The sequence below is a fragment of the Sinocyclocheilus anshuiensis genome, unplaced genomic scaffold (assembly GCF_001515605.1).
Source record: "Sinocyclocheilus anshuiensis isolate Anshui unplaced genomic scaffold, SAMN03320099.WGS_v1.1 scaffold735, whole genome shotgun sequence".
Taxonomy (NCBI): domain Eukaryota; kingdom Metazoa; phylum Chordata; class Actinopteri; order Cypriniformes; family Cyprinidae; genus Sinocyclocheilus; species Sinocyclocheilus anshuiensis.
In genome coordinates, this window is record NW_015548245.1 from 61,184 (window position 1) to 86,791 (window position 25,608).

At 39.7% G+C, this 25,608-nt stretch overlaps 1 protein-coding gene across 1 annotated transcript in view; it reads left to right on the forward strand.

Annotated features, from left to right (window-relative positions):
- Positions 1–1,900: 1,900 nt before the first annotated feature.
- Positions 1,901–25,608, forward strand: part of dot1l (DOT1-like histone H3K79 methyltransferase) — a 27,925-nt gene continuing 4,217 nt past the window's right edge. Inside the window, exons 1-26 of the mRNA XM_016442616.1 lie at positions 1,901–2,209; positions 9,964–10,007; positions 10,130–10,204; positions 11,539–11,602; positions 11,690–11,918; positions 13,017–13,111; positions 13,219–13,281; positions 13,394–13,449; positions 13,592–13,671; positions 13,992–14,060; positions 14,465–14,571; positions 14,791–14,832; positions 14,931–15,035; positions 15,325–15,559; positions 19,107–19,220; positions 19,369–19,460; positions 19,986–20,087; positions 20,192–20,329; positions 20,463–20,588; positions 21,473–21,921; positions 21,995–22,241; positions 22,328–22,400; positions 22,842–23,404; positions 23,493–23,701; positions 23,806–23,870; positions 23,952–24,542. Of these exons, the coding sequence (XP_016298102.1) occupies positions 2,129–2,209; positions 9,964–10,007; positions 10,130–10,204; positions 11,539–11,602; positions 11,690–11,918; positions 13,017–13,111; positions 13,219–13,281; positions 13,394–13,449; positions 13,592–13,671; positions 13,992–14,060; positions 14,465–14,571; positions 14,791–14,832; positions 14,931–15,035; positions 15,325–15,559; positions 19,107–19,220; positions 19,369–19,460; positions 19,986–20,087; positions 20,192–20,329; positions 20,463–20,588; positions 21,473–21,921; positions 21,995–22,241; positions 22,328–22,400; positions 22,842–23,404; positions 23,493–23,701; positions 23,806–23,870; positions 23,952–24,542 (4,114 nt within the window). The 5' untranslated portion in view covers positions 1,901–2,128. The remainder of the gene's footprint in view (positions 2,210–9,963; positions 10,008–10,129; positions 10,205–11,538; positions 11,603–11,689; positions 11,919–13,016; positions 13,112–13,218; positions 13,282–13,393; positions 13,450–13,591; positions 13,672–13,991; positions 14,061–14,464; positions 14,572–14,790; positions 14,833–14,930; positions 15,036–15,324; positions 15,560–19,106; positions 19,221–19,368; positions 19,461–19,985; positions 20,088–20,191; positions 20,330–20,462; positions 20,589–21,472; positions 21,922–21,994; positions 22,242–22,327; positions 22,401–22,841; positions 23,405–23,492; positions 23,702–23,805; positions 23,871–23,951; positions 24,543–25,608) is intronic.

A 25,608-nucleotide genomic window follows, 5' to 3' on the forward strand; every position in this document is an offset into this window, starting at 1 on the left:
GTATTAGATCAAAAGGGTGCTTCTACTAAATACTGAGCAAAGGGTCTGAATACTTAGGACCATGTGATATTTCAGTTTTTCTTTTTTAATAAATCTGCAAAAATGTCAACGATTCTGTGTTTTTCTGTCAATATGGGGTGCTGTGTGTACATTAATGAGGAAAAATAATTAACTTAAATGATTTTAGCAAATGGCTGCAATATAACAAAGAGTGAAAAATTGAAGGGGGTCTGAATACTTTCCGTACCCACTGTATGTGCCAATATGCTCATATTAGAACATTATATAGCATGAAATAATATTAACAGATTATTTCACTCAACAAAATGTATGGTTACCACAGTCATAAAACTATGGTAATTGTTTTAACTACAACTATCATAAAAAAAATTAATCATTTAGATTCTAATACTAAGATGATAATACATGATGTACAATAAATAATTGCTTTGGTAACATATTTACTTCCAAATTACAAAGTGAAACCGCTTTGCTTGCTCGTCACTGCATGATTTTTCCACTATTACAAAACTAATTTTTAAAAACCACCAAACTATAACATTGGTTGCAGTGTTGGGTAAGTTACTCTTAACAAAATATTAATGAATTACAAGCTACTAATTACATCTTCAAAAGTGCAATTACTGTACTAATTACTCTGTCTACAAAAAAAAAGTATTGCATTACTAATTAGCCAACTTTCTAAATCCTATATCAACCTCGACCAGTTGAACAATCAAGTATAAACATGAAACTGCTTTTAATTTTTCCAAATTAATTTCAAATGAATTGTTTTAATTCTTTCAAATAAATAATATAAAATTGCATAAACTATTCTTGAACTGTATTTGAAACATACATTAGAGTATTACAGTATGTAATGCTATCTATCTATCTATCTGAGGATTACAGTCTCTGTATAAAAAGTGTTTATATGAATGTTTACTGCCCTTTATGCCACCATCATTTTGAATAATTTCTCAAATCTTTCCAAGAAAATTAATAAAAATGCTATCTAAAAAGAAAGTTAATATATTAGTTTCACTACACGTTTTCACTCTGCATTTGAAGTTGACAGTAACGGCCCAGCAAACTGATCCTGATAGTAAACATGGGTCTTTCACATTCTGCACATGTGCTGGGGGGCAAAAATGGTACGGCCCGCCCAGTCAACGGTTTTTGGCACCGGCATCCTGATTCAAACTGCCCGGTTAATTGTCGATCCGTTTCATCGTTACCCAGCCAATGTAAGAGAGTTGTCGAGGAGAAATGCCCGCCGTGTGTGTGTCAGAGAACAGACGCCTCGCCCCTCTCGTTTTATACATACCGATTTCCACTCTCCCTTTCGTTTCGGTTTTGATGGTACGACCTGCGGACTACCAGCACGAACGAATCTTTAATGTGAGTCGGATCCTTTCAATGAATCAGTTGAACCGCTTCCCAAAACCGATGTGAGCGATTCGTTAAAGGGACAGTTCACCCAACAATGAAAGTTGTCTTCATTTACTCACCCTCGTCGCCTTTGGTTAATCTGCGAAACACAAATTAAGATATTTTGAATGAAACCTTTTCATTTACGAGGGCACTATCCCGGTTTGGACGTTTATTTGTATAAACGTTTTGTGTATGTTTCTATGATAAGGAAACATAAATGTTCCCCTATATAAACATAAATTTGTGTATGTTTCTAAACTGGGAAACATTAATTACAATAAACATTTCGTAATAAACGAGCCTAAGGAACGTTTTGGACGCCAGTGACCGTAATGACATAAAAGACTCGTTTGAGCTGTTTTTGACAAGAATTGTTCAAAAGAACCGAGTCGCATAAATGATTCGAACTTCCCATGACCAATTTACACACTCGGGCGCATTTTTTTTTTCATCGTGAGCCGGTCAAGATGGCGGCGGTACTGCCGAGACGGAGCAGCCGCTCGGCTTAACCGATCATTTTCTCTAATTCACCGGGGCAGATCGGATTCAAATCGTGCAGCGCAACTGTGTGAAAACACCCGCAGCCTGCGATATCCAACGTGAGATCCTGTCGCGTTAAACCCGGGTTTTATTTTTCACGGAAAATGCTCTTAGTCTAGTTTATGTGTCTCGTCCATTAGCTGTATTGGGGAGAATGGGAGAAAAGCTGGAGTTAAAACTGAAGTCGCCGGTCGGAGCCGAAGCTGCAGGCTACCCGTGGCCCTTACCTGTATATGTAAGTACTATCCGTCTTAATGTTTTAATATAAACCGAAACCAACACCGGGATTCCCTTGCGATAAAGCGAAGTGGGTCATGTAAGTTAACGTTAGTTAGAGAACAACGTGTATTAGTACGAGTGCATAATGTGTGAATATCTTGTGTTTTTTGTAGTGTGTTTATTTCAATATTAGTGTTTTAAGAACCAAGAGCCGCTTACAATTGGGACACGAGAGTGTCAATACATCCTAAAAGTGTTGAATATACCCTGAACGTATATATCTTCATAAAGGTGTTCGGAAGACCACTAAACATTAGATAGACTTGAAACGACATAGTCCGTTTTGTTTTAAAAAATATAAAATGTATTCTAACCTTAGCTAATATTAACATTTGAATCGCAGGAAATACACGCTGTGTGTAGCCTGCTGACCCAGTTGGCCATCTCGTACAGTGGCTGCGTCTCAAATCCTAGTAAGCTGTCTACTTAGGCAACATGTTTACGCTTGCTTGGCAGTTCTAACGCGATCAGACACGTAAATGATAACAAAATGACGTCTTTGTTGTGATTCAAATATTTTGAATTTGAATTATTTTCATTTATGTCCGTGACCCCTTTCTAGAGGTTATATTTATTATGCCAATTAACTTGGTTGACAAGTGAGTTTATTTTTGGATGTTACGAGCATTATTCACTGAACCGATTCTTTATACTAATACCGAAACAAGTCTTACGTCATTTACTAAAATATTATCATTTATTATATGCTTTAGTTGACTAAAACACGAGCGGTGGTTCGCTCACTAGGTAGGCAGCTCACTAGAGTTTGAGCCACAGCCGCTAAACAAAACCTGCCATAGCAGAGAGTTTGTGTAAAACACTTACCTCAGAAACGCAAGGTTATTGAGCAAACGGTTTAAACGTACATTAGTGCACGTATTAAGCCTGAAACGACAGTTTGTATGACTCTGTTTCCAAAGAATGTTACCGGGGGCTGAAATTCACGTTAGCCGTCATGCTAACAGTCAGATAGCAGGGCTAGCTAACTTTATTGCTTTCTACCAGCACTTACACTCGTCAAACTGTAGATAACTTAAACATTGTAAATATCTGCCATGAGTCCGTGTGTATGGAGAACTGTAGTGGATATATTAGGGTGAAATAAGCGTCGTGCCGGCTCAATATCACACGGAGGGTGTCAAACAAAAGGCGAGTAGTGCACTCAGGCGAGAGGACGGTATCTCCATATTGTTAGTGTTTTATTGACAGATAGCTGTGATTTGTGTCCCGTAACGGGTATCTTACAGTTTTTCACAGTTTCTTTTGAAGTATTGTGTACTGCTCTGGAAGTGTCAAATTTGTCACTGAGGTCTAAAAACGCGTTTGCTCATTTGGCAGCCCTTGCATTGGGATAGTGCTGTATTTCGGTTACCATCAGATCTGGATGCATCTTGAAAGGGACAGAGTGTCATAATGTAACCCGTATGGCTGACATTTCTTGAAAAACAAGCTAGTATGCAGGATTCTGTAGGAAGTTTGGCAATAACTGACTTTTTTAGTTGCTACTAGGGGGTTGTAAAGCCTGCTGGACTTGAATATTGGCTTTTTAAGTTAGCTTTCCAGCATATATGTTGTTGTTGAAGCTTGCTAACTATTATTATTATTATTATTATTACACACTGAATGGACTCCTAAGTATTAAATATTTGGTGCATTATTTATCTTGTACTGTTACTGTACTAAAAACACGAATGACACCTCATCTTTTTCTAAAGGCCAAAGTGTACCTTGTTTTTGTATGTGTGCTGTAAAGTTTCATCCTGATATGACCTCTAAAAATCTTTGTACTCGTTTAAACTAGAATTGGTTAATTTCTGAACCCCCTCATACAAGTGCAAGAGTCTGTTGTTGTTCTGTTTCTTTTTTGACTGTGAAACAACATTTAGCGTCCGTGTTGCCACCTTGTTGAACACAACTAATTGGGGGGGATGTAATGCATGAAGTCCGAAAAATCTCTGAGTGCTCACTGCAGAGCCAAATGGGTGGAGCTTGACCTAGTATAGTTCCGCCTCTGTCGGCCGAATGGATGTAGTTTTACCTAGTTATGTTTAGCGATTGGGTTATGTTTAAGGTTAGAGTGTGATTGGACCTTCAAGCTCCACCCATTATGTCCAGAGAGGTGGAGCTGTACATCAAGCCCCGCCCATTGGCTTACTTGTGAGCACCTTCTGAAAAATTGCGTACTATACTGATGTGAAATTACGTTACGTGTTGGGTACATGTGAAAACCTTGGACTTTTACGATCAGGCTTGTGGTCTTCAACCGGTAGAAGATAAAACTACAAAAAAAAAAAAAACCATAATTAGATTGAGAAACGGATTCTAGAGTTGCGAATATCATGGACACTTGATGGTAGGGGACTCTTAAACACTGTAGCAATGCCCTGGCAACCACCCAGAATGCCCTAGCATTTTGGTGACAAGCTGTTTTCCGCTTACATTTTCTTTTGAAAATGTATTCATCTAGTTTCTACGATTATTGAGCCCTAAATGGTGTCAAAAAGGCTTGTTTGGTGTCGTATCATCCGCTCTGAGTCAGACACTGTTCTTCTGTCTGTGTTGTTTCTGAAAGCATTGTACAGTCATTGCACATGTACAGTAATCACAACACACAGATTCCACGCTGTGATTAACTCCAGTGATGCTGAGCTGCTGAACCGGTTGACAGTGGGCCGAGACCCCCCATAAAACACACATATGCACTGCTATTTACCCTGTTATTGCAGGCAGTTTGAGTAGTATTTATGGTCTAAAAGATGAGGAAATGGCTTCATTTTCAGTGTAACTAAAGAAAAAACAAGACGGGGTATTTTATTTTAATATTTTATTACGAGAATGTGTTCGGAAAGTCCTCACGTCATCCGAAATTTCACATTTCTCACGCCACCAGAGTTGCCAACTCTGTTTCGGTCATAGACGGAAATAGGGGGGTGCTGATCAGAGCCTGTGGTTTCCACAGAAATGGCTGTCTCATTTGTCCTTCACAATGTTTAATATACTACGATTCATGTTCTTTTTACACAAACTGAGAATGTGGGTTTCTCAGAAGTATAGGTTTTCAGAGCTGCTGCATCACTGAAAACTCCAGTCTCTTTCATTTATGTCATTCAGGTTACAGTAGTAGTCGTGGCCTCAGTGGTTTTACTGTCTCGCTTGGCCTTGGATGACTTCCGTCGTTGACTTTGGCTGATAAGGGATGGATGCCCCACCTACTGAGAGCCATATTTCTGACCTGCTGTTGGGTGAACAGAATTACAGAGCGTACGCATTTGGCAAGCTTTAGACTTGCCTTGCAAATTTTTGTTTAGGGAGGGGCGGATTCTGTTAATTAGGAGTCTGGGCAGTGGTTATCCACATGCACTGGTGATTTAGACTTCCCTTAAAGGAAAAGTTAATTTGCATCATGCTCTTCAAAGCTTATATGACTAGCTTTCTTCTAAAGATCACAAAAAGAGATATTTGGCAGAATTTTCATGCTGCTTTTTTTCTGTACAGTGCAAGTGAATGGAGTTTTTTTTTTTTTTTTTTTTTAATATGCCTCTTGTGAGCCAGTGAATCAGAAATATACAGCATGACCAGTGTAACCTGATTCACAAACAAATGACTCTCATGAGCTGATTCTTTTTAGTGAATCATAAATATACAGAATGACCAGTGTAGTTTGATTCTTGAAAGAAATTATTCTTATGAGCTGTTTCTTGTTGCTAATTCAAACATATTCAGCACGACCAGTATAGTCCGATTACTGAAACAAATGCCTCTTATGAGCCGATTCTTATTAGTGAATCAAAAATGTACAGCGCAGCCATTGTAGTCTGATTCCCGAATAGAATGACTCGTATGAGCCATTTCTTTTTAGGGAATCAAGAACATACAACCAGGTTTTATTAATAAACAGTTCAAGAAGATGATTTGAATCTACCCTATATAATTTACAGCATTTGGAGAAAGAGAATTTCTTTCATATGTTATCAGAATGGACATTATAGCTGAACTGTACCAAATTGAATCAAGAGCTTGTGAATACCTTAACCTAGTCTTCATTCACGTTCATTATATGGAAAAGAGCAGCATACACATTCTACAAAACTTCTCCTTTTGTGCTTCTCCGAACAAATAAAGTCATAGGAGTTGCAAACATCATGCAAGTGAATAATTGATGACAAAAAGCTTATTTCTTGGGCGAGTTAACCCTTTAAACACCCCAGATGTGGAAAAAGAGGAGATGGGTGAGAAAGTAAAGTGCTATGTTTTCCTCTCCCTGCTTTAAAATATTTCTTGCTTTTATTCGAGGTGACTGTTTTACAAAGGCCCAAATGCCCTCCATTTATTCAAATCTTGTTTTTCAGAGACACAGCCGAGGGATATTTCCTCTCCCGCTGTCATATTGGCTGTTGCCGCTCCTCGTCCACTAGCGTGCCATTTTGCCTCATGGCTTCACATTGTGCTCCAGACAAAAGCATCCCACTTACCTGGGGTGGGAGGAAGGAGAGGGTTTTTAATCGAACACTGAGCTTTGAACTGTTTTCTTTCTTCCCTACGCTCTTGTAACCTACGTATCTGGCCACATTTACATCCTATATCTGGAAACTTAGATGGCCTGTAATTGCTTCCATATGAAAGCGTCATTTCCTTAAACTTGGCTACAAAATTATTCGTTTAGACTGAGGAATTATAATCAAACCAACCTAACAGTTTGAATGCTATGACCCGGTTAAACCCGTTAATACACAAAGGTGTGGCATTTCGCCGCCCTAGCCAAAACCAACAGTTGTGCAGTGAGGATGAGTGTTCACGAGGCGTGATTTTTTTCCACCTCTCTCCGTGAGTCACGTCAAGGGTGCATGAGGTGAGCGAAGAGTCCGTTTTTGTGCTTGTGAGACAAGCCTGCTCGTGACCGAGGGCTGTCGTGCTTTATTTTTTGCTCTCTGTCATCCTCCCCTCCTTTCCTCTGGATATTTTTAGCTGTGGTGTTGCTGTGCGTCGGGACACCCCGTACACATGCGCCGCTGCCCCCCCTCCTCTCGTGCAGCACGATGCGCTGAAGTGTCTGCTTGTGCACATACACACTCCGCCATCTGTCTTAGCGTTTGCATTAAACGCGATATTGAAATAACGCTGCATCCCTGGTTTAAATAAGTGCCCTTGTTTGCCTCAGACTATGGCTGCATTATTTCCCAGTGCTGTGACGCTGCCTTGGTGCTGCAGGGGTGGGTGGAAGAACACGAGATTCGCCGTATGTGCAGCTGAGCGGGAAAACAGCTAGGAGGAGCTTAGCGAGGCAGAGGAGCCCAGCAGCGGCACACTCAGGCAGGCAGAGGGCTTCTCAGGACTCTGTTGACGGAAAGTGGGTCACTGGGTCAGGCAGCAGCAGAGCTCCAGCGGCAGGATGGATAGAGCTCGGCGGGGTCACATCCACATGTTAGACACAATCCAGGGTTAATTAGCCTCGATAATTATACATATTGACCTCTGAGCCTTGTTTATGTTTAAAGCAGTTTTGATAATTACAATAAAATGTAAATATTAGACGAAAAGTAGAAATGTTTCTATTAACTGAAATGAGTTACTAAAACTGAAATAAATTAATGCAAAATAAATCCTTGTTAATGTTTAACATACCAATTTTGGTAAATGAAATAAAATAATACAATAATGAAAAACTTGAACTTAAAAAAAAAACTTATTCCAATTAGTTGCAACAATTGTATTTTTTGTTTAAGTTGAAGTACTAAAATTACTAACACTAAAATTAAAATAAATTGTATATAAATATTAGTAATTAATGATAAAAATACAGAAAAATAATACAACTAACAAAAGCACATAAAATGACTACAATTAAAATTAACACGGGAAAAAGAAACACAAACTGATTAAAAATATTAATATAAATATAAATACTACAATAGTATATAAATTATACCAAAATAAGACTGACATACCACTCAGTGAAAACAAACTAAAATAAAAATGAGAAATGGAAATATAAAAATAAAAACTACATGAAAATATTAAGAAATGCTACAATAGTATATAAATAATACTTAAATAGCTCTGTAACATTTGAATCACACTTCTTTTTACTTTTGTCAATAGGGCCCATTTTCTTTTGCACACCCGATGTTTATTCTAAAATACTGTAGATTATACTGTGCATTCGTATACTGTAACGCACAGGATCAGTGACGGCTTATAGTGCCATAATGTACTTATCCGGCCATGTATGCACAATAAACTTGTTCACCTGCTTGAAGGCACACTGGCTGCTGTGTGTGCAGGAATGTGCTACAGTTGTGATCCGTGACCCATCACAAACTGAAAGGGTCAAGTTTCTGTTGTAGTCGTAGAAACTTGTTTCATGCAGATAAAGTTTTTATAAATAATGAATATTATATAAGCATTGGTATTTCATTGAAAGGAGGACCATGTTCTTGTTTCTTTATGAGAAGTGGTTTTATTTAATTTCAATATAAAGGTATGTTGTGTGTCACAGCAGTTAAATCTGTGTCTATATTACATGATAAAACCTTAATATCAAACCTATACAGTATGAGTTTGGACATTATGGAGAAATGATTAATAAATGCATTACACTAACTAAACCCATTAGATTTTAGCCAATTAAATCTACTGTAGATTGAAGCTAGTGTTATACTTTCTGCGTGCGCAAGGGTCCGCGTGACATAAAAATCGTCATCGGAGGGTGTACGCAGAGGCTCTTTGCGGACATCTGCGTGCCTCCCATTTTGTGTGACTGCGTGGACAAGTACGCTCGGTCACTCTGCTACAAAAGCACCAACTGCCCATGTGCTGGAAAAACAGCATGGATGTCGAATTTGAAGAAAGGCTGTGTGAAGAAGTCCGTCGATACCCGCACCTCTACAATCCGTTGATAAAACAATATAAAGACCGCCAGATGTGCAATAACTCATGGAGGGAAATTGCCCATGTTTGTTTACTGTTCAAGCCGGTCTAATGTGCATGTGTCGAACAGCGGACCCCAGCATACACTTTCAGTAGTATAAATACAAGTAGTCCGCAGCTGTACGTGTCCAAACTGGAGTATAACCGCGCCTTTAGGCGACTAAAATCTTAAGATATTTAGTTGACTAAAACAATTCAGATGTCTAAAATATTAACAATTAACACTGGATAATAGGGCTGGGAAAATAATAATGCATCGCGAATCGAGAAATGATTCCGCATCGATTCTGAGATTTCCCGAATGCATCGCGATTCTTTCTCGAGTCGATTCTGAGCTTAGTTTTGAACAGCAGATGGCGCTGCCGGCTTTAGAAACAGCCGTACTCTGCTTGTTTCCAAATCCTTACACACACTGAACCTAAAATAATCATTCATAAAATTCGAAAAGGTTGAAGCGAATTACAAGGGTGTTCACAGTGGGCTGTGTTTACATTAATCTGGCGTCATAAAAGCATTCTGAAGCGAGGTGAAATTACAGACTTAGCCGAACTCTTCAGCGCTCTTCTTCATGAGCATTTGAGTGTGCGGATAAAAACTAGATTAGAGCGCCATCTTCTGTTAAAATCTAAGCTCAGAATTGATTCCAGAGAGAATCGCGATTTATCGTCGCAGCCCGACTGGATAGATAACTACATGTCACTTGCCGAATGAGTGGTCTGGCGAGTAAGTAAAACATTAATTGTGGACTTTGCTTATACACAGCATTTCTTTCCTTCTCCCCAGGATAAACATCATGATGCTGCACATGAAATCATCGAAACCATTCGGTAAGTCTTTGACAAGTCTTTTGGTTTGATTTTGCTGTTATGTTTGACTGCTCTGTGAGTTTTATGTGCATAATAGGTATATTATCAATTTAAAACTTGACCTCTCTCTTCTCTTTGTCCAGCTGGGTGTGTGAAGAGATCCCAGATCTTAAGCTGGCCATGGAGAACTACGTTCTTATTGACTACGACACCAAGAGGTGAGGAAATTGTCGCAAAATGGTCTCATAAGATAGGGTTGATTAGGTGTCATTGAAAAATAAAGCCTAAAAATAAATTAATAATAATATTAATACTACTACTACTAATATTATTATTATTAAGAATATATTTAATTGCTTAATTATAATAATAATTTATTGTTGTTTTTAATAATTATTAATTATATTTTTTTATTTAAATATAAATGTATTAATTATTTATTATTATTGTTATTAAAAGTGGCAGTTGTACATGCTAATAAAAGAATGTAATGCAATGCTATTTTTGTGAAAGATATTAAATGAAAAAAAGCTTCACAGAATAAATTTAACTAAATATTTTATTGTATTAATATAATAATAACTGGTTTAATAATGTATTTTTAAATTATATAGGATTAATTGTATTATGATTGATCATATATTTATTTGTACTTTTGGATACTAGTTTTGTGAAAGTCGGTATTATGAAATGACAAGCTTCACAGAATATTACGAATTAAATATTTCTAATTACACTCTTAATTTCAAAATTAGAATATTTAATAAGTATCACGCATCAATTTATTAGTTGTTGTTTGATTACTAGTTTTATGTAAGTAGATATTATGAAATAACAAGCTTCACAGAATATTAAAATAAATTATTATTTATTACTGTTTAATTTATTATTTTATTATATATTGTTTAATAGAATGATCATGAATGATTTATTTGTAATTTTGGGGAAGTCGTGGCCTAATGGTTAGAGAGTCGGACTCATAACCCAAAGGTTGTGGGTTCGAGTCTCGTACCGGCAGGGATTGTAGGTGGGGGGAGTGAATGTACAGCGCTCTCTCCCACCTTCAATACCACGACTGAGGTGCCCTTGAGCAAGGCACCGAACCCCCAACTGCTCCCCGGGCGCCGCAGCATAAATGGCTGCCCACTGCTCCGGGTGTGTGTTCACGGTGTGTGTGTGTTCACTGCTGTGTGTGTGCACTTTGGATGGGTAAATGCAGAGCACTAATTCCGAGTATGGGTCACCATACTTGGCCACATGTCACGTCACTTCACTTTAAAAGTTGAAATGATGAAATGACAAAAGTTTCACAAAATATTACAAGTTAAATATTTCTAACTTATTTCTACTTAATTTTAAATATATTAAATATTTAATGGAAGCGTGATGAATCATTGTTTTTATTATATGCAGTACAAATAGGATATATTAGCCTGGATATATTGCTGCTTTTTTTCTTTTCTTGTATCTGAGCACTAGCCTAGTTTACAAGTTTATTATGAGATGATAATAGATTTCATAGATAATCATTTATTTTTGTGTTTTCTTGCAGCTTTGAGAGTATGCAGAGACTGTGTGATAAGTACAACAGAGCCATTGACAGCATTCACCAACTGGTACGTCAAGTCTTTCTTGTGGACCACAGATTTTTTTTTTTTTTTTACCTCAAACAACGTGTAAAATTTTGTGTTTGTGTGTTGCAGTGGAAAGGGACCACCCAACCCATGAAACTGAACAAGCGGCCTTCCAAAGGCCTGCTGCGTCACATCCTGCAGCAGGTCTACAACCACTCCGTCACCGACCCAGAGAAACTCAACAACTACGAGCCGTTCTCTCCTGAGGTGTACGGAGAGACCTCTTTCGACCTGGTGGCTCAGATCATTAATGAGATGGAGATGATGGAAGAGGACACCTTTGTGGATCTGGGCAGTGGTCAGTATGTTATTGAAGGCCTTTTCAATGGTGGCTCTGAAGTGCAAGTGAATTTCACAAATCAGAAAACTCAACCGTAAATTGAAAAAGCACTGCAAATTTGCTGCCATAATTGGTTTAAACAAGTCTTGATTAGTGATATAAGATTGAAAGTGCATCAAAAATGCACAGCTAATCGGAAAACTCGAGAAAATTCATGACTATAATTGATATAAACAGATCTTTACTATCAGTTTAAGAGTGAATTTCCAATAAAACACCACAGCAATTTGGAAAACGCAAACGCGAACTGGAAGACACAAAAGCAAATTCAATACTATTATTGGTATAAAGTAGCAGTTTAACATTGAAAGTCCAATAAAAATGCAACCGCGAGTCAGAAAACGCAATAGCGAATTCAGTGCCATAATTGGTATAAACAGCCCTTGAGTTGCAGTTTAAAGACAGGGTAGGTGATTTGGATCAAAAACATTTTTGTTATGCTGGTTGAAAGTCTCTTCACATCCTGATAGCAATCACAAGTTAAGTGGTCTAAATGTATTTATATCGTCTGTGGAAGGTGTAGGACCGTAAAATGTTTGTCTAATCATATTCCTCGGTCCAAGGGCTATGATAGGCTGTCCTACTTGCCTGTCAACATATATATTTGCATACCTCTGCCCACCCTGTTCGTGCAGACATGATACATCATCAGCTCGTTCCGTTATGCTTTTGCGGACTGAGTGCGAATGGAAGGGTTATTATTGTTTTGGAGGAGGCGTGGCTTTGGAGAGTGATTTGCAGGGAGGGTGGGATCTTATGCTTTCAAAGCTAGCTTGCTATTGCCAACCTCTCAGAAATTGCCTACCCTGACTTTAAGATAATAAAAATAGAAGAGCGCATTGGAAAACGCAACTGGGAATCAGAAAATGCAACTGCGTCTATTCGTCTTAACAGGCTCTGAGTGGGAGTTTTAAGAGTGAAAGTCCAATAAAATGCAAGAGCTAATCAGAAAACACAACTCAGAAAATTCACTGCCATGTAAACAGATCTTGATTACCAATTTAAGACTGAAAGATCTTTATATGACATACAGTGTCATCTTTGCTTGATTTACAGGAGTTGGTCAGGTAGTCCTGCAAGTCGCTGCAGCCACCAGCTGTAAACACTACTATGGCGTGGAGAAAGCAGACACTCCAGCAACCTATGCAGAGGTACCAACAGGAAGCCAACATTAAATGCTCCTTATACACGCCAACTTCTCGAGTCTGCATCAAAGTGTACGTTTTGCACTAATATTTATGTCTGAATGTGTTTACAGTCAATGGACAGGGAGTTTAAGAGATGGATGAAGTGGTATGGCAAAAAACATGGCGAGTACACGGTAAGTGTGTGTTCATTTATCACAGCAGATGTTATCACTTATGAAAACCTCATTATTGTGACTGAAGGGATGAAATCTGTGCATACTGATGTTGTTTGGTCTTGTGTGGCAGCTGGAAAGGGGAGATTTCCTTTCAGAAGAATGGAGGGAACGAATAGCCAACACAAGGTATGATCACATACAGACTATTTAGATGCACATAACCAGTTAGCATTTTCCAGATCCATGCGTTTTTTTGATTTTTATCATAATTTCTTCATGTTGCTTATATGTCTTGTATAAGTCTGTAGTGTGATGTGCTCTTTTACAGTGTTATTTTTGTGAATAACTTTGCCTTTGGTCCTGAGGTGGACCACCAGCTGAAGGAACGATTTGCCAATATGAAGGAAGGTACGTGGTGTTTCCATGTAATTTTATTTGCGTTAAATATTTTTAATCGATTCAAATCACAAAATTTGTCGAAATAATCACATTTGACCATTTTGTGCAGCCCTAACATGAAGTAAATAGCACTTAGCTGCTAATGTTTTAGTGATTAGTGTCAGTGTAGCTTGTAGGCACCTGTGTCAACATGTTATTCTTGACCTTTGACCCCAGTCAGTCTTGTTTTTTGATTCGCATTGATCTGCAGATGTTGGGATGATATGTGCTTAGGTTTTCTCCTCTCTATGTTACTTGGGAGTGTTTTGACTCCATTTCGTCTCTTGTAGGTGGAAAAATTGTATCCTCAAAACTTTTTGCACCTCTTAACTTCAGAATAAACAGCCGAAACTTGAGTGGTAAGTATAAAACTTTGTAGGTTTCTCTTGCAAAAAGATGGAACCATACAATAACTGTCATGGTAGTTGGTCATGGTCATTCTGATAGTGTGGAAAAGTTGGTCATACATCTCAAAGCTATTGACTTTTCGTGTGAAAATTTTGGCGGCAAAAATTGTCATTATTGTAGTGATGTATGAAGCACTGCTCCCTCAAAAGTCAAACCAAGCAGCGTTCTGTTGGCCATTTGCGTGAAAAACCTGAACTCTATGCAAAATCTGCGTAGAGAGGAGTTTCGCCCTTACGCGAAATTCCCAATTATACAGATTCGTACTGAAAAGACTGGGTTTCGAAATTTTGCAGAGCAAAGGTAAATATGACCAAACCTTTCCAGTGTTTAATGGTCTTTGTGTTTCTTTTTTAAGATATTGGCACAATAATGAGAGTAGTTGAGCTGTCCCCTCTGAGGGGATCGGTGTCATGGACGGGGAAGCCAGTGTCGTACTATCTGCATACAATAGACCGCACCATAGTAAGTGCCCTTTCATTTGTGTCACATGGGTTTTGCCGTTCCTCTCTGTGTACAATGGGTCTCTGATTTGCATTAGCCTTCACTGTTAGGCAAAAGACATTGAGTGTGGCTTTCTCATGTCACGCAGTCGTCCAAAAAGAGACTTCTTTGAGCAGTGACTTTCACGTGTATGTAGATTTATTACATATTTATCTAACCAAACGCTTTTTCTTTTTGCAGCTTGAAAACTATTTTTCTAGTCTCAAAAATCCTAAACTCAGGGTAAGACTTGTTTGATCCTCATGTTGTTTATGGGTTTTTGGACAAAATATCAAGTTATATCTCTTCCCGCAACACATGTGGCTTGTTTTTGTTTCCAGGAGGAGCAGGAGGCAGCCAGAAGGCGCCAGCAGAAGGACAGTAAGGAGAATAAGAGCAACACCGTGTGTGTGTATATATATATATATATACACACACACACACGTGTGTGTCAATTTATTTCATTTTAAATTATTTATATTTGTTTCATTTTTATTCATTTTACATTTATCTATTTATAAATTTGTTTTAAATTTACATATGAATACATTTATTTGTTTTAAATTATTAATCATATATGGAATCACTCATTATGTTTATTCATTTATGTATTTATCTATTAAAAGTTTATACATTTTAAATGTATTTTAAATGTACATATTAAATTATTTAACATTTAGTTTATTTTATTTTTTTATCATATTAATGAAATATCTCTTTATCCTTGTGCACCAGACACAGCATGATTTTGGTGGTGAGGAGAAGCGTTCCAACTCGCTCGTGCCAGTGAAACCGTCACCGAAACCCCGCCGGGCCAAACTGCTGCCTAGGGGCCGCAAGCTAGGCAACAGGAAGCGTGGGCGGCCTAAGAAGGCTGCTGCTGCCACTGCAGCCAAGCGCAAGAACAAGAAGAGCCAGAGCGCCCTTGATCTGCTTCACGCTAAGACCCTCTCAGCGGCCCCCCATCAGGGTGAGACAATTACTTAAAACTAGGGCTGGACAAGTTAACGCGTTATCGCGTTAACGCATTAATTACTTAACGCCGACAATTATTTATCACGCGTTAACGCAGTTTTTATTATTATTATTACTATTATTATTATTTTGAAAGTCCGTTGCACACTGGCTCTGAATACACATACAGACAAACCATGGGTCACAGGAGGGGTGGGATGTTGATCAGTACTGGTTTGGGATGGGCATCATCATGCGTCTCAACCAATGATAGCATTTGGGGTGGGTCTAACACAGTGTACACCGGAAGCGAGTGGCGCGACCCAACAAAATAGCCTACTATAGAACCTATTATAATCAGTGATGCTGTCTACACTGGATGCGGTGCGACACGACAAATCCCCGACAGTAAACTACTGCCTCTTTCTATTTATGATGTGCTGACACAAAATCCAGTGTAGACAGACTTTAGCTGTTGCGGGCGACAACTGTAACATCCGGTGTGGACACGCAACCCCTTATTTACACTGCACGCGTCTGCTGCGTTACAGCTCCGGCGAGGTTTTGTTCTGTCCTCCACGCGGTGCCAACTCACACCAGGAGCATTTCGGAAGCAAAGCGACAGGATTCACAAGACCATGTGATTTTTCCTGTCTGATGTTGTTTGTCTTGATTATTCGTGTTCTATCATGGCTAAGTTGGCTAAATGTTTGTGTTTTGTCTAGGGATGCTACGATTCCATTTTTTCAGATCCGATCCGATACAAGGTAGACCTACAGGAATCGCTGATTTAATTTTTATTTTATTAGTTTTTATTATTAGTTAATTAGTTAATTGTATTTATTTTAATTGTATATATTTTAAATGCATTTTTATACATTTATTTCAAGCTTATCTATTTGAACATTTATGAATTTATTTTAAAATGTTATCTATTTTAAAGTTTCTTTTCTGTCTCTCTCTCTCTCTCTCTCTATATATATATATACAGGTGCATCTCAATAAATTAGAATGTCATGGAAAAGTTAATTTATTTCAGTAATTCAACACTGGCTCTGAATACACATACAGACAAACCATGGGTCACAGGAGGGGTGGGATGTTGATCAGTACTGGTTTGGGATGGGCATCATCATGCGTCTCAACCAATGATAGCATTTGGGGTGGGTCTAACACAGTGTACACCGGAAGCGAGTGGCGCGACCCAACAAAATAGCCTACTATAGAACCTATTATAATCAGTGATGCTGTCTACACTGGATGCGGTGCGACACGACAAATCCCCGACAGTAAATTGCTGACTCGTTCTATTTATAACGTACTGACACAACGTTCAAATGATTTGCAATGCTTTGTCGCGTCCAGTGCAAAAACATGGTGAGTGTGTAGAAAAGAAAAGTGGACACGGAAAATAGATGATTCAAATGTGAACGGACTGAACAGTTTTGAGTGAGTGAGTGACTGATATCTTTGTTATGGAATACACGTGTTGGTTCGCAGTGACTTCAGTTTTAACGTACAAGTTTGCTTTAATTTATTTTCAAGATCTGAGGTAAAATATCTATTGTTGCGTTCACCCCGACAGTAAACTACTGCCTCTTTCTATTTATGATGTGCTGACACAAAATCCAGTGTAGACAGACTTTAGCTGTTGCGGGCGACAACTGTAACATCCGGTGTGGACACGCAACCCCTTATTTACACTGCACGCGTCTGCTGCGTTACAGCTCCGGCGAGGTTTTGTTCTGTCCTCCACGCGGTGCCAACTCACACCAGGAGCATTTCGGAAGCAAAGCGACAGGATTCACAAGACCATGTGATTTTTCCTGTCTGATGTTGTTTGTCTTGATTATTCGTGTTCTATCATGGCTAAGTTGGCTAAATGTTTGTGTTTTGTCTAGGGATGCTACGATTCCATTTTTTCAGATCCGATCCGATCCAGAAAATTCTGAGTATCGGCCAATTCCGATCCGATACCAGCGCAATTTTTTTTTTTTTTTTTTTTTTTTTTTTTTTTATCATAGGTGTAAAAGAGGGGTCCTATCTATCATATGTTGCTGCCTCCATTACTGTGCTATACATTAGATTATTAATAGCCTTATAGGACAGACCAAGAAATGCTATAAATAATCCTTCATTGCACAAAAGTATTATATAATACGAAAAGCTCCAATACAGAGCGGCACAAAGCGCTTATGCGCATCCCATGTGCAGAATGATGCGCTTGAAGCAACACGGAGTCACAGCGTGCAGTGACTCCGTGTTGGAAAGGAAAGAGATATTGATGCGTAGTTTATTAAATCTGTGCGATAGTATATTGAGCCTTTTCTTTTGACAGTTTTAAATCTCAGTTATTGTGCGCTCTTGGAGAGAGTTTCATCGTCTTGACTGTCGTAACCAAACGCGACACGCCGTTTGAATGCTGAATGGAGGTTGACAGACAGCCGCAGCGGGGAGAAGAGTTTACGTCAACTTGAATATTCATCTGTACCTCACACTGAACTATGGAACAGCTTCAGAACACTTGGACTTTGACTTTATGGTGCTTTATAATGTGTTTGTGCTTTCGTGGGGCTTAACAATAACACAGAATAGTATAAGCACAATATCGGATTTGGATCGGTTAGTCTGACCGATACTCGATCCGGCAGAAAATGCCATTATCGGAGCCGATACCGATCCCGAGTATCGGATTGATGCATCCCTAGTTTTGTAGGGATCTCTCCCTTCTTGTAGCGTATCTCTCTTTCGACAAATCCCCGAGAGTAAACTGCTGCCTCTTTCTATTTATGATGTGCTGACACAAAATCCAGTGTAGACAGACTTTAGCTGTTGCGGGCGACAACTGTCACATCCGGTGTGGACACGGTGCAACCCCTTATTTACACTGCACGCGTCTGCCGCGTTACAGCTCCTGCAGCGTCTGCCGCGTTTTTGTCCAGTTTAATTCTGTTTATAGTTGTATTTATTGCTATGTCCTATTTTGTTGTGCTGTACACTACAAAGTTAATACAATTTAAAAGTCCAGTTATGAACGACTAGGATAAATGATTTGTAGCTCCGTATAGTCGTCTAAAACACGTCCTCAATTATTTTGTATCTACATTTCACATACCATTTCTGGCCTCCTGGCAAGGATATAGTGATGTGAAATATGATCGGGAGTCTGCGCAGGGTGTTTATTTTGACATTGACAGGATTTTTGGACTTTTATTTTGTTTCTACTGTGCGGCTTGGATGCGGCGTCCGTCAAAAATAGGCGAACATTCTTATGATCGCAACGAATCAGCCTCCCTCAAGACGCCCCATCACAAGAAGAATACATGAATTGTATGAAAAGGAGATTTTAATTTGATTACATTAATGTTAAAGTTGAGATTTACAATTCATTATTGAATTTTGTGCATAATAATGTGATTAATCGTGATTAATCGCAGAAAAATCATGCGGTTAAAAAAATTTAATCATTGCCCAGCACTACTTAAAACCATCACGTCTTTGCTGGCTATTTAACAGCATCAGTACCTTTGACATTGACTTTTGTGGTTTGGATCAATCCACAGATGCATACAGGTCACCACAGAGTCCGTTCTATCAGCTACCTCCCAAAGTGCAGCATTATACATCGAGCCAGCTTCTCATGGGCAACACTCCACCAGGCCTGCAGGCTCTTCTCGGTAAGTTCACTCAGCCTCACTTGTGCCTGCTCTCCTTCCATATTTAGCATGAGGAGATCCCTTTCAGTCCCACAGACATGCTAATGTATCTGCTCTAGTTTCATAGTCAGTCACCCAGTTAACGTAAACCTTCTTGCTTTTGCTCTAGATAATGTGAAAGTCCAGTACCTGCAGTTCATGGCCTACATGAAGACACCACAGTACCGTACCAGCCTGCAGCAAGCCCTTGAGCAGGAAAAGGTGAATCTTGTCTCCTAGTGTGTATATATTATTAATAATGATAAACATTATTAATAACAGTAAACTAAAACAAGTATTATAAATGAATTAATCAAGTAATATATAATATAAAACAAGTAGTGTGTGTATGTATGTATGTGTGTGTGTGTATATTTTTTATTTTATTACATTACATTTTATTTAAAATTATTTTAAAATAATTGTTTAATAATAATACTACTAGTAGTAGAATTAATACATTGAGAAAACAAAATATTTGTGTATATATTTAAATATATAATTATTTTTATTTATACATTTTTTAAAATTATATTTTACTTTATCATATATAATATTTAATATATATATAACTAATAAAAAGAAAAACTAAACATTTTTAAATCATGTCTTTTTTTTTATTTGTGAATTTTCATTTTATAAATATAAATGTAAATTATATTGTAACTTAAGTAATTAGCAACATTTTATTGGTTTTGTCATAACATTATTGTTTAACTTTTCTCTCCCCCTGTTTTTTTGTGACAGCTGAGACACACAGAACTGTCCGGTCAAGCACAGCAGCTGCTCAACGTTTGTCATGCTCATAAGGAGAGGATCAGAGACCTTTTCCAGTCCAAACTGGAGGAGGTAAGACTTGTTTCACAACCTAGTGAGCTACCTAGACAACACTTTCAGATCAGTGATATGTAGGCATCGTGCTGAATGTAAACCCTCTGCTGCCTCTCTTACAGCTGGGCTTGAAGGCGGTGACTGTGGAGGACCTAGTACAAGCTCAGAAGGAGATCACAGCCCACAACATACAGCTGAGGGAGCAGACCAAACAGCTGGAGAGGGACATGGCGGAGCTCCGAGATCAGAGCCTGGTGCTGGTAAGTGATCCACAATAAACCATCATAGCATGCCTCAACAGAGCAGAAGGATACTTTTGATTCAGAAAGGAAAGGTTTGTTTGGCAGAAGTGGAACTGAATGCCCATTGCACATATGTTTGTGTGTTTGTCAGCTGAAGGCTCGGTGTGAGGAGCTCAAGCTGGACTGGGGATCTCTGTGTTTGGAGACTCTTTTGAAAGAGAAAGCGGCTCTGCGAAGACAAATCTCAGAGAAACAGCGCCACTGTCTGGAGCTCCAGGTACCTGCATGCACATTTTTCTCAGTCAGCTCAAGAGCTAATATGGCATTGCAGACTTGTTTTACATCTGATTCTGTGGCATGCTAATCCTGGCCTTTAATAATTTCCTGTTTCTCCACTACTAATAACAGAAGGTAAACCCTACCAAGATGCACTAGGATGACAGCCACACAGATTTTTTTTGTTGTAACTCTCATAGTTGGAAATCATCTTGCATGTGTACTTATCATTTTATAACCAATTATATGCCGGATTGGTTAAAAAAGCTTTAAAAAAATCTGTACATGTGTCCATATTAAGTAGATTTCAGTTATTGTTGTTGTATGGGTCAGTTGTTTTTTAATCCAGATCTATTTATACTTTATTATAAACATTACTTAATCATCACAGTTAATCATTTTTGTTTCATAGATTTAAGTAGATTTCAGTTATTTCAATTGCACTTAAAAAAACTCAGATCTGTTGATATATTATAAATGTTATTTATAGTTCATAATTGTTAATAATTATAATATTTAAAATGTACAGCCTGCATCCCAGCAAAATGTGTATTTTATATACAATGTAATTATTAATGATAGTAGTATTCATAAATTAATAATAAAACATTATTTATGTATATTTATGTAATTATTTTATTTGAATTATTTTCAGGTTTATCAGGTGTTTTAAAAAAAAGTTAAGTGTTATAGATTATTTTAAGTAGTTTTCCCCCCTTTCTTTATCTTTTATTTTTCTTGTCATTGTCTTGTTTGTAAATGTTCTGACAAAAGCTTGATTACAGAAAACTGAACCAGCTCCTACAGGGATATTTTTACCTTGAGCAGTGTGGGTTGGCTCTGTCTATGTTTACAGCAACGGCTCCCCCTGGTGTTTCTTTGCAGATCAGTATCGTTGAACTAGAGAAGAGCCAGAGGCAGCAAGAGCTCCTGCAGCTGAAGTCTTACAACCCGTGTGAGGAGTCCCCCTACCAAAAGGCCCTCCCTGGCCCAGAGCCCCGGCCCACACTGGATTCCGACACCCCCAAACTCAATCCACAAGCTTCTGTGGGGCTCAACGGCCTCAGCCCTGAGCTATCCATCAATGGTACAACCTCGATGGGTTACGAGAGAGGCAGTGGCAGCGGAATGGGCAAAAACGAGCTCCTCACCCGCTACCTGCCCATATCCCCTGACCACGAAATTGTGCCGCCCACCCCAGACTCAAGAACCAGGCAGCTAGGGCAACCCCTGCCTGACTACACCCGTTTTTCTCCTGCCAAGATCGCCCTCCGCAGGCACCTCAACCAAGATTCGGCTGCCAATCAGTTTAGAGCCCTTGGCAACATCCACCGGTGAGTAAAATGAACACATTTAGTTGACTAAGTGCTTGTTGATTGGTCACTGATCACTCACGGCTCTTTTCAGGGGCGACAATGGGGCTGTTTCATCTCCAACTCTGGGATTAAAACAGTCTTACTCCTCACCCAGTTCAACTGATATTCTAGCAACCACCACACCCAAGAGCACAGATAAGGAAAAGAGCCCGACTGCCCCCGGCGACACTATAACTAGTCTACCAATCAGCATCCCCCTCAGCACTGTGCATCCAAGCAAACTTCCTGTCAGCATCCCACTGGCCAGCGTGGTGCTGCCAAACCGTGCAGAAAGACTGGTACGAATCTGTGTGAGCAGCAGTCATGGTATACAGTCTTGTGGGTGTTTTCTGCAATTATTCAAGTTGTGGTTTTCTTTTGGCAGAGGAGCACTCCTAGTCCAGTTTCGAATCCAGCAGGACAGAGCAATGGCAAGCCACCTCTCACGCCTACCTCGGGTACAGTCCTACTTTGGCCTGCTTTGTTTGTCGTAGATTAAGCTATTTATTTTCTAAATGCATGTTAATAACATTATTATTGTTCCTTTTTAGAAATAAATAATTCTGTTTAAAAGTGACCACAATTTAATCAAGTCTTTTCAAAAATCCTGAAAAGTGTCGGTTTTTTATCAGGTAAAAATTGTGAACAAAAGGAAAAGGCTTGTAAATTCATTGGTTAAAAAAAAGAACCATCCACTCTTAAAACATCTGGAATTCTGAAATTTAATTCACAGAACCAGCCAGTGTCCATACGTTAAAAAACTTTTGCATATTGTTGTAGACATTGGGGGGCCTTTGAGCCAGAAAGAGTTGAGAACCTCTAATCTAATCTAACATCATCCATCCATGTTGTTTACATACTTGAGTACTATACTAAATCCAAAATCCGCTTCCTCTTAGGGTACTCCTCCAGCTCAGGATTGGTGAATGGCTCTCACTCCGCCATGCTGACCGAGGACCAAGACTGTGACGCTGCATCCCCTCCCCCTTACTGCACTCCCATCATGGGCCTCCAGCCTCGCGGCTCTGGCCTCAGTCCTGCGCTGGGCACTGGAGGCGTGCTGCAGTACGCCGATGGCCCACCGAGGCTTCCCCCCGAGGACGGCCATGATCGCCATGGCCCCGAATCCGACACTGAGCCCTTGGACAGTGAGGCTAGTCGGCGTATCTTTTTTTCTTCATCCTCTTCTTCTTCCTCATCTTCGTCCTCCACGGGAGGCTCAAGGCTCCACCACGGGTCGGTAAAGCAGGGTCATCATAATCACAGTAAGCACCATCACCACCACCACCACCATCATCATCACTCTCCGAGCTCCCACAGCCAAGAGGGGCGGAAACGAGGGAGGCGGAAGCGCAGCTCATCTGGGGCCGTTCCCATTAGTGGATCCCCCAAAAGAAGGGCATTTCCGGGACTTGGCTGCTCAAGCCATTCTTCTGGATCACCGCTCAATATTAATTCAATGGTGAGCAGACTAAAAATGGCGGCTGTTAGTATTGCTCAAACTTACGATTGGCCTGAAATCAGACCCAAAATGTTTGTTCATTAACCAGGTGAACAACATAAACCAACCTTTGGAGATCTCCGCCATCTCTTCCCCAGAGCAGTCAGGACGAAGCCCGTGCGGGACAGATCTAGATCAGCCTCCCGTGCTTAAAAGAGAGCGTCCCCAGGAGCTCAACAACACAGGTCGTTATTCCTCCACCCCTAGTTCAGATGAAGAGGACACCAATTATGCCCCGGACACCTCTAGTTCAAGCCGGTAGTAGCTCTTTTCTTTCAAATCCAGTTCGTTGGTGTTTAAACTTTGCAGATCATCGAAAATATGGTTGATTGTTTTGATGGATTGACTGTTTTCTCTTACAGAATTGAACGGAAAATCGCCACCATTTCCTTAGATCGAGACGGACCTATCAGAGATGTGGAAAGGGGTAAGTGCGGTGGATTTTGGCTTATGGACATTTCACGTTTGACTCCACTAGCTATTTGTCATGGAATGTGGCATTTTACAGGCTTGCAAGGACGTAAATCAGGTGCCAGTAGCGTGAGCAGTGATGTATCATCTTCCTCCGGAGCCAGCAAGTGGAAATCCACCTTCTCCCCAATCTCTGACCCCAAGCCAACTCCTCCGGATAGCCACCAGGGTGGCTCGCCATTCAGTGTGGGGGCTTCCCGATGCGGTACAGACTCCGACTCGGACCAGAAACCGCAGAGGAGAGGGGAATGTGAGCATGATCCTTACGGGAACTCAAACCTCTTCCTCAGTCAGGATGGCAGTGGTCGCTCGGTCGTCAACACGTTGGAGCGGCCGCTGCAGAAACCGAAATCGCGGGAGTGGGACCTGAAATCTATAAGTGGATTGGCCAGCCAGAACCTCTTTATATCCGCTGCGGCCAGTGGAGGCATCTTGGGTGGGGCCTCCACAGTTTCCTCCTCCGCCTCAGTGGGACAGTACTTCCCCCTGGGTGGGGCTTCAGTTCTCCAGTCCTTATTTGGAGCTCAGACACCTGGACCAACCACCAGCGGAGCCCCTCGGTTGGTCAACGGACATTCGGCGCTCAGCAGTTTCTCCAGCGCTGGGCTGGCAGGGGGCGCTGCAGGAGGTGAGTTGGATATTTTCTGTCTTGTTTTTCTGTTTTCCTGTGAATACTGAGCTCATGGTCAGAACAGTCGCTCGAGTGTAGAGAAAAGGTAAGTTAAGGCCCAGCGCTGCCAACTTGCCTGGCTCTCCCACACTGCTTGCTGTGCTGACTGTGCTACAGCTACACGCCTAGAGGAAATGACAACAGGTTGTAATAAGGCGAATTTCTCGAAAACATGTCCAACATATGTTTCACCCCAGAGTCGAAAGGAAAAGAAAGTATATATATAATTATTAAACAATTTTCCCACTTAGTAATTTATTTATTTATTTATTTATTTTGCTGACTTTTTTTCTTTTGATTTTGCAGTGAAATATAACCCGGGCATGTTCTTGACATGTTTTGTGGGATTCACCCAATGAAACATTTACTATTTTAATACAAAACTTAAAAAGCTCAGGCCATTTAAATAATTTTCAAGCCTTCACATTTTCTCTGGGTGTTTGTCTTAATTGCAGGTCTTGTTTTTGGGTGTTGAGGCATTTCACTGTGTACCAGCACTGTGTACATATTTATATATATATATATATAAATCTAGATAGAGAGACATTTCTAAAGATACATGCAGATAGATAGATATGTAGATAGAGATAGTTGGATATGTATATAGATAAAGAGATAAAGATGGATATAAATAGATGCCTAGATAAGGAGATGGATGGATAGATGTAGTTCGATATCGATATAGTGAAGTGAAGTGACGTGACGTGACGTGACATGTGGCCAAGTATGGTGACCCATACTTGGAATTAGTGCTCTGCATTTTAACCCATCCAAAGTGACTCGAACCCACAACCTTTGGGTTATGAGTCAGACTCTGACCATTAGGCCACGACTTCCCCCATATAGGTAGTTGGATATAGATGGTCAGATAAAGATGGATATAGATGGATGGATGGCTAGAGAGATGGATGGATAGACATGCATAGGTGGATATATAGAGATAGTTGGAAATATATACAGTCATGGCCAAAAATATCGGCACCCTTGGTAAATATGATCAAAGAAGGCTGTGAAAATTAATCTG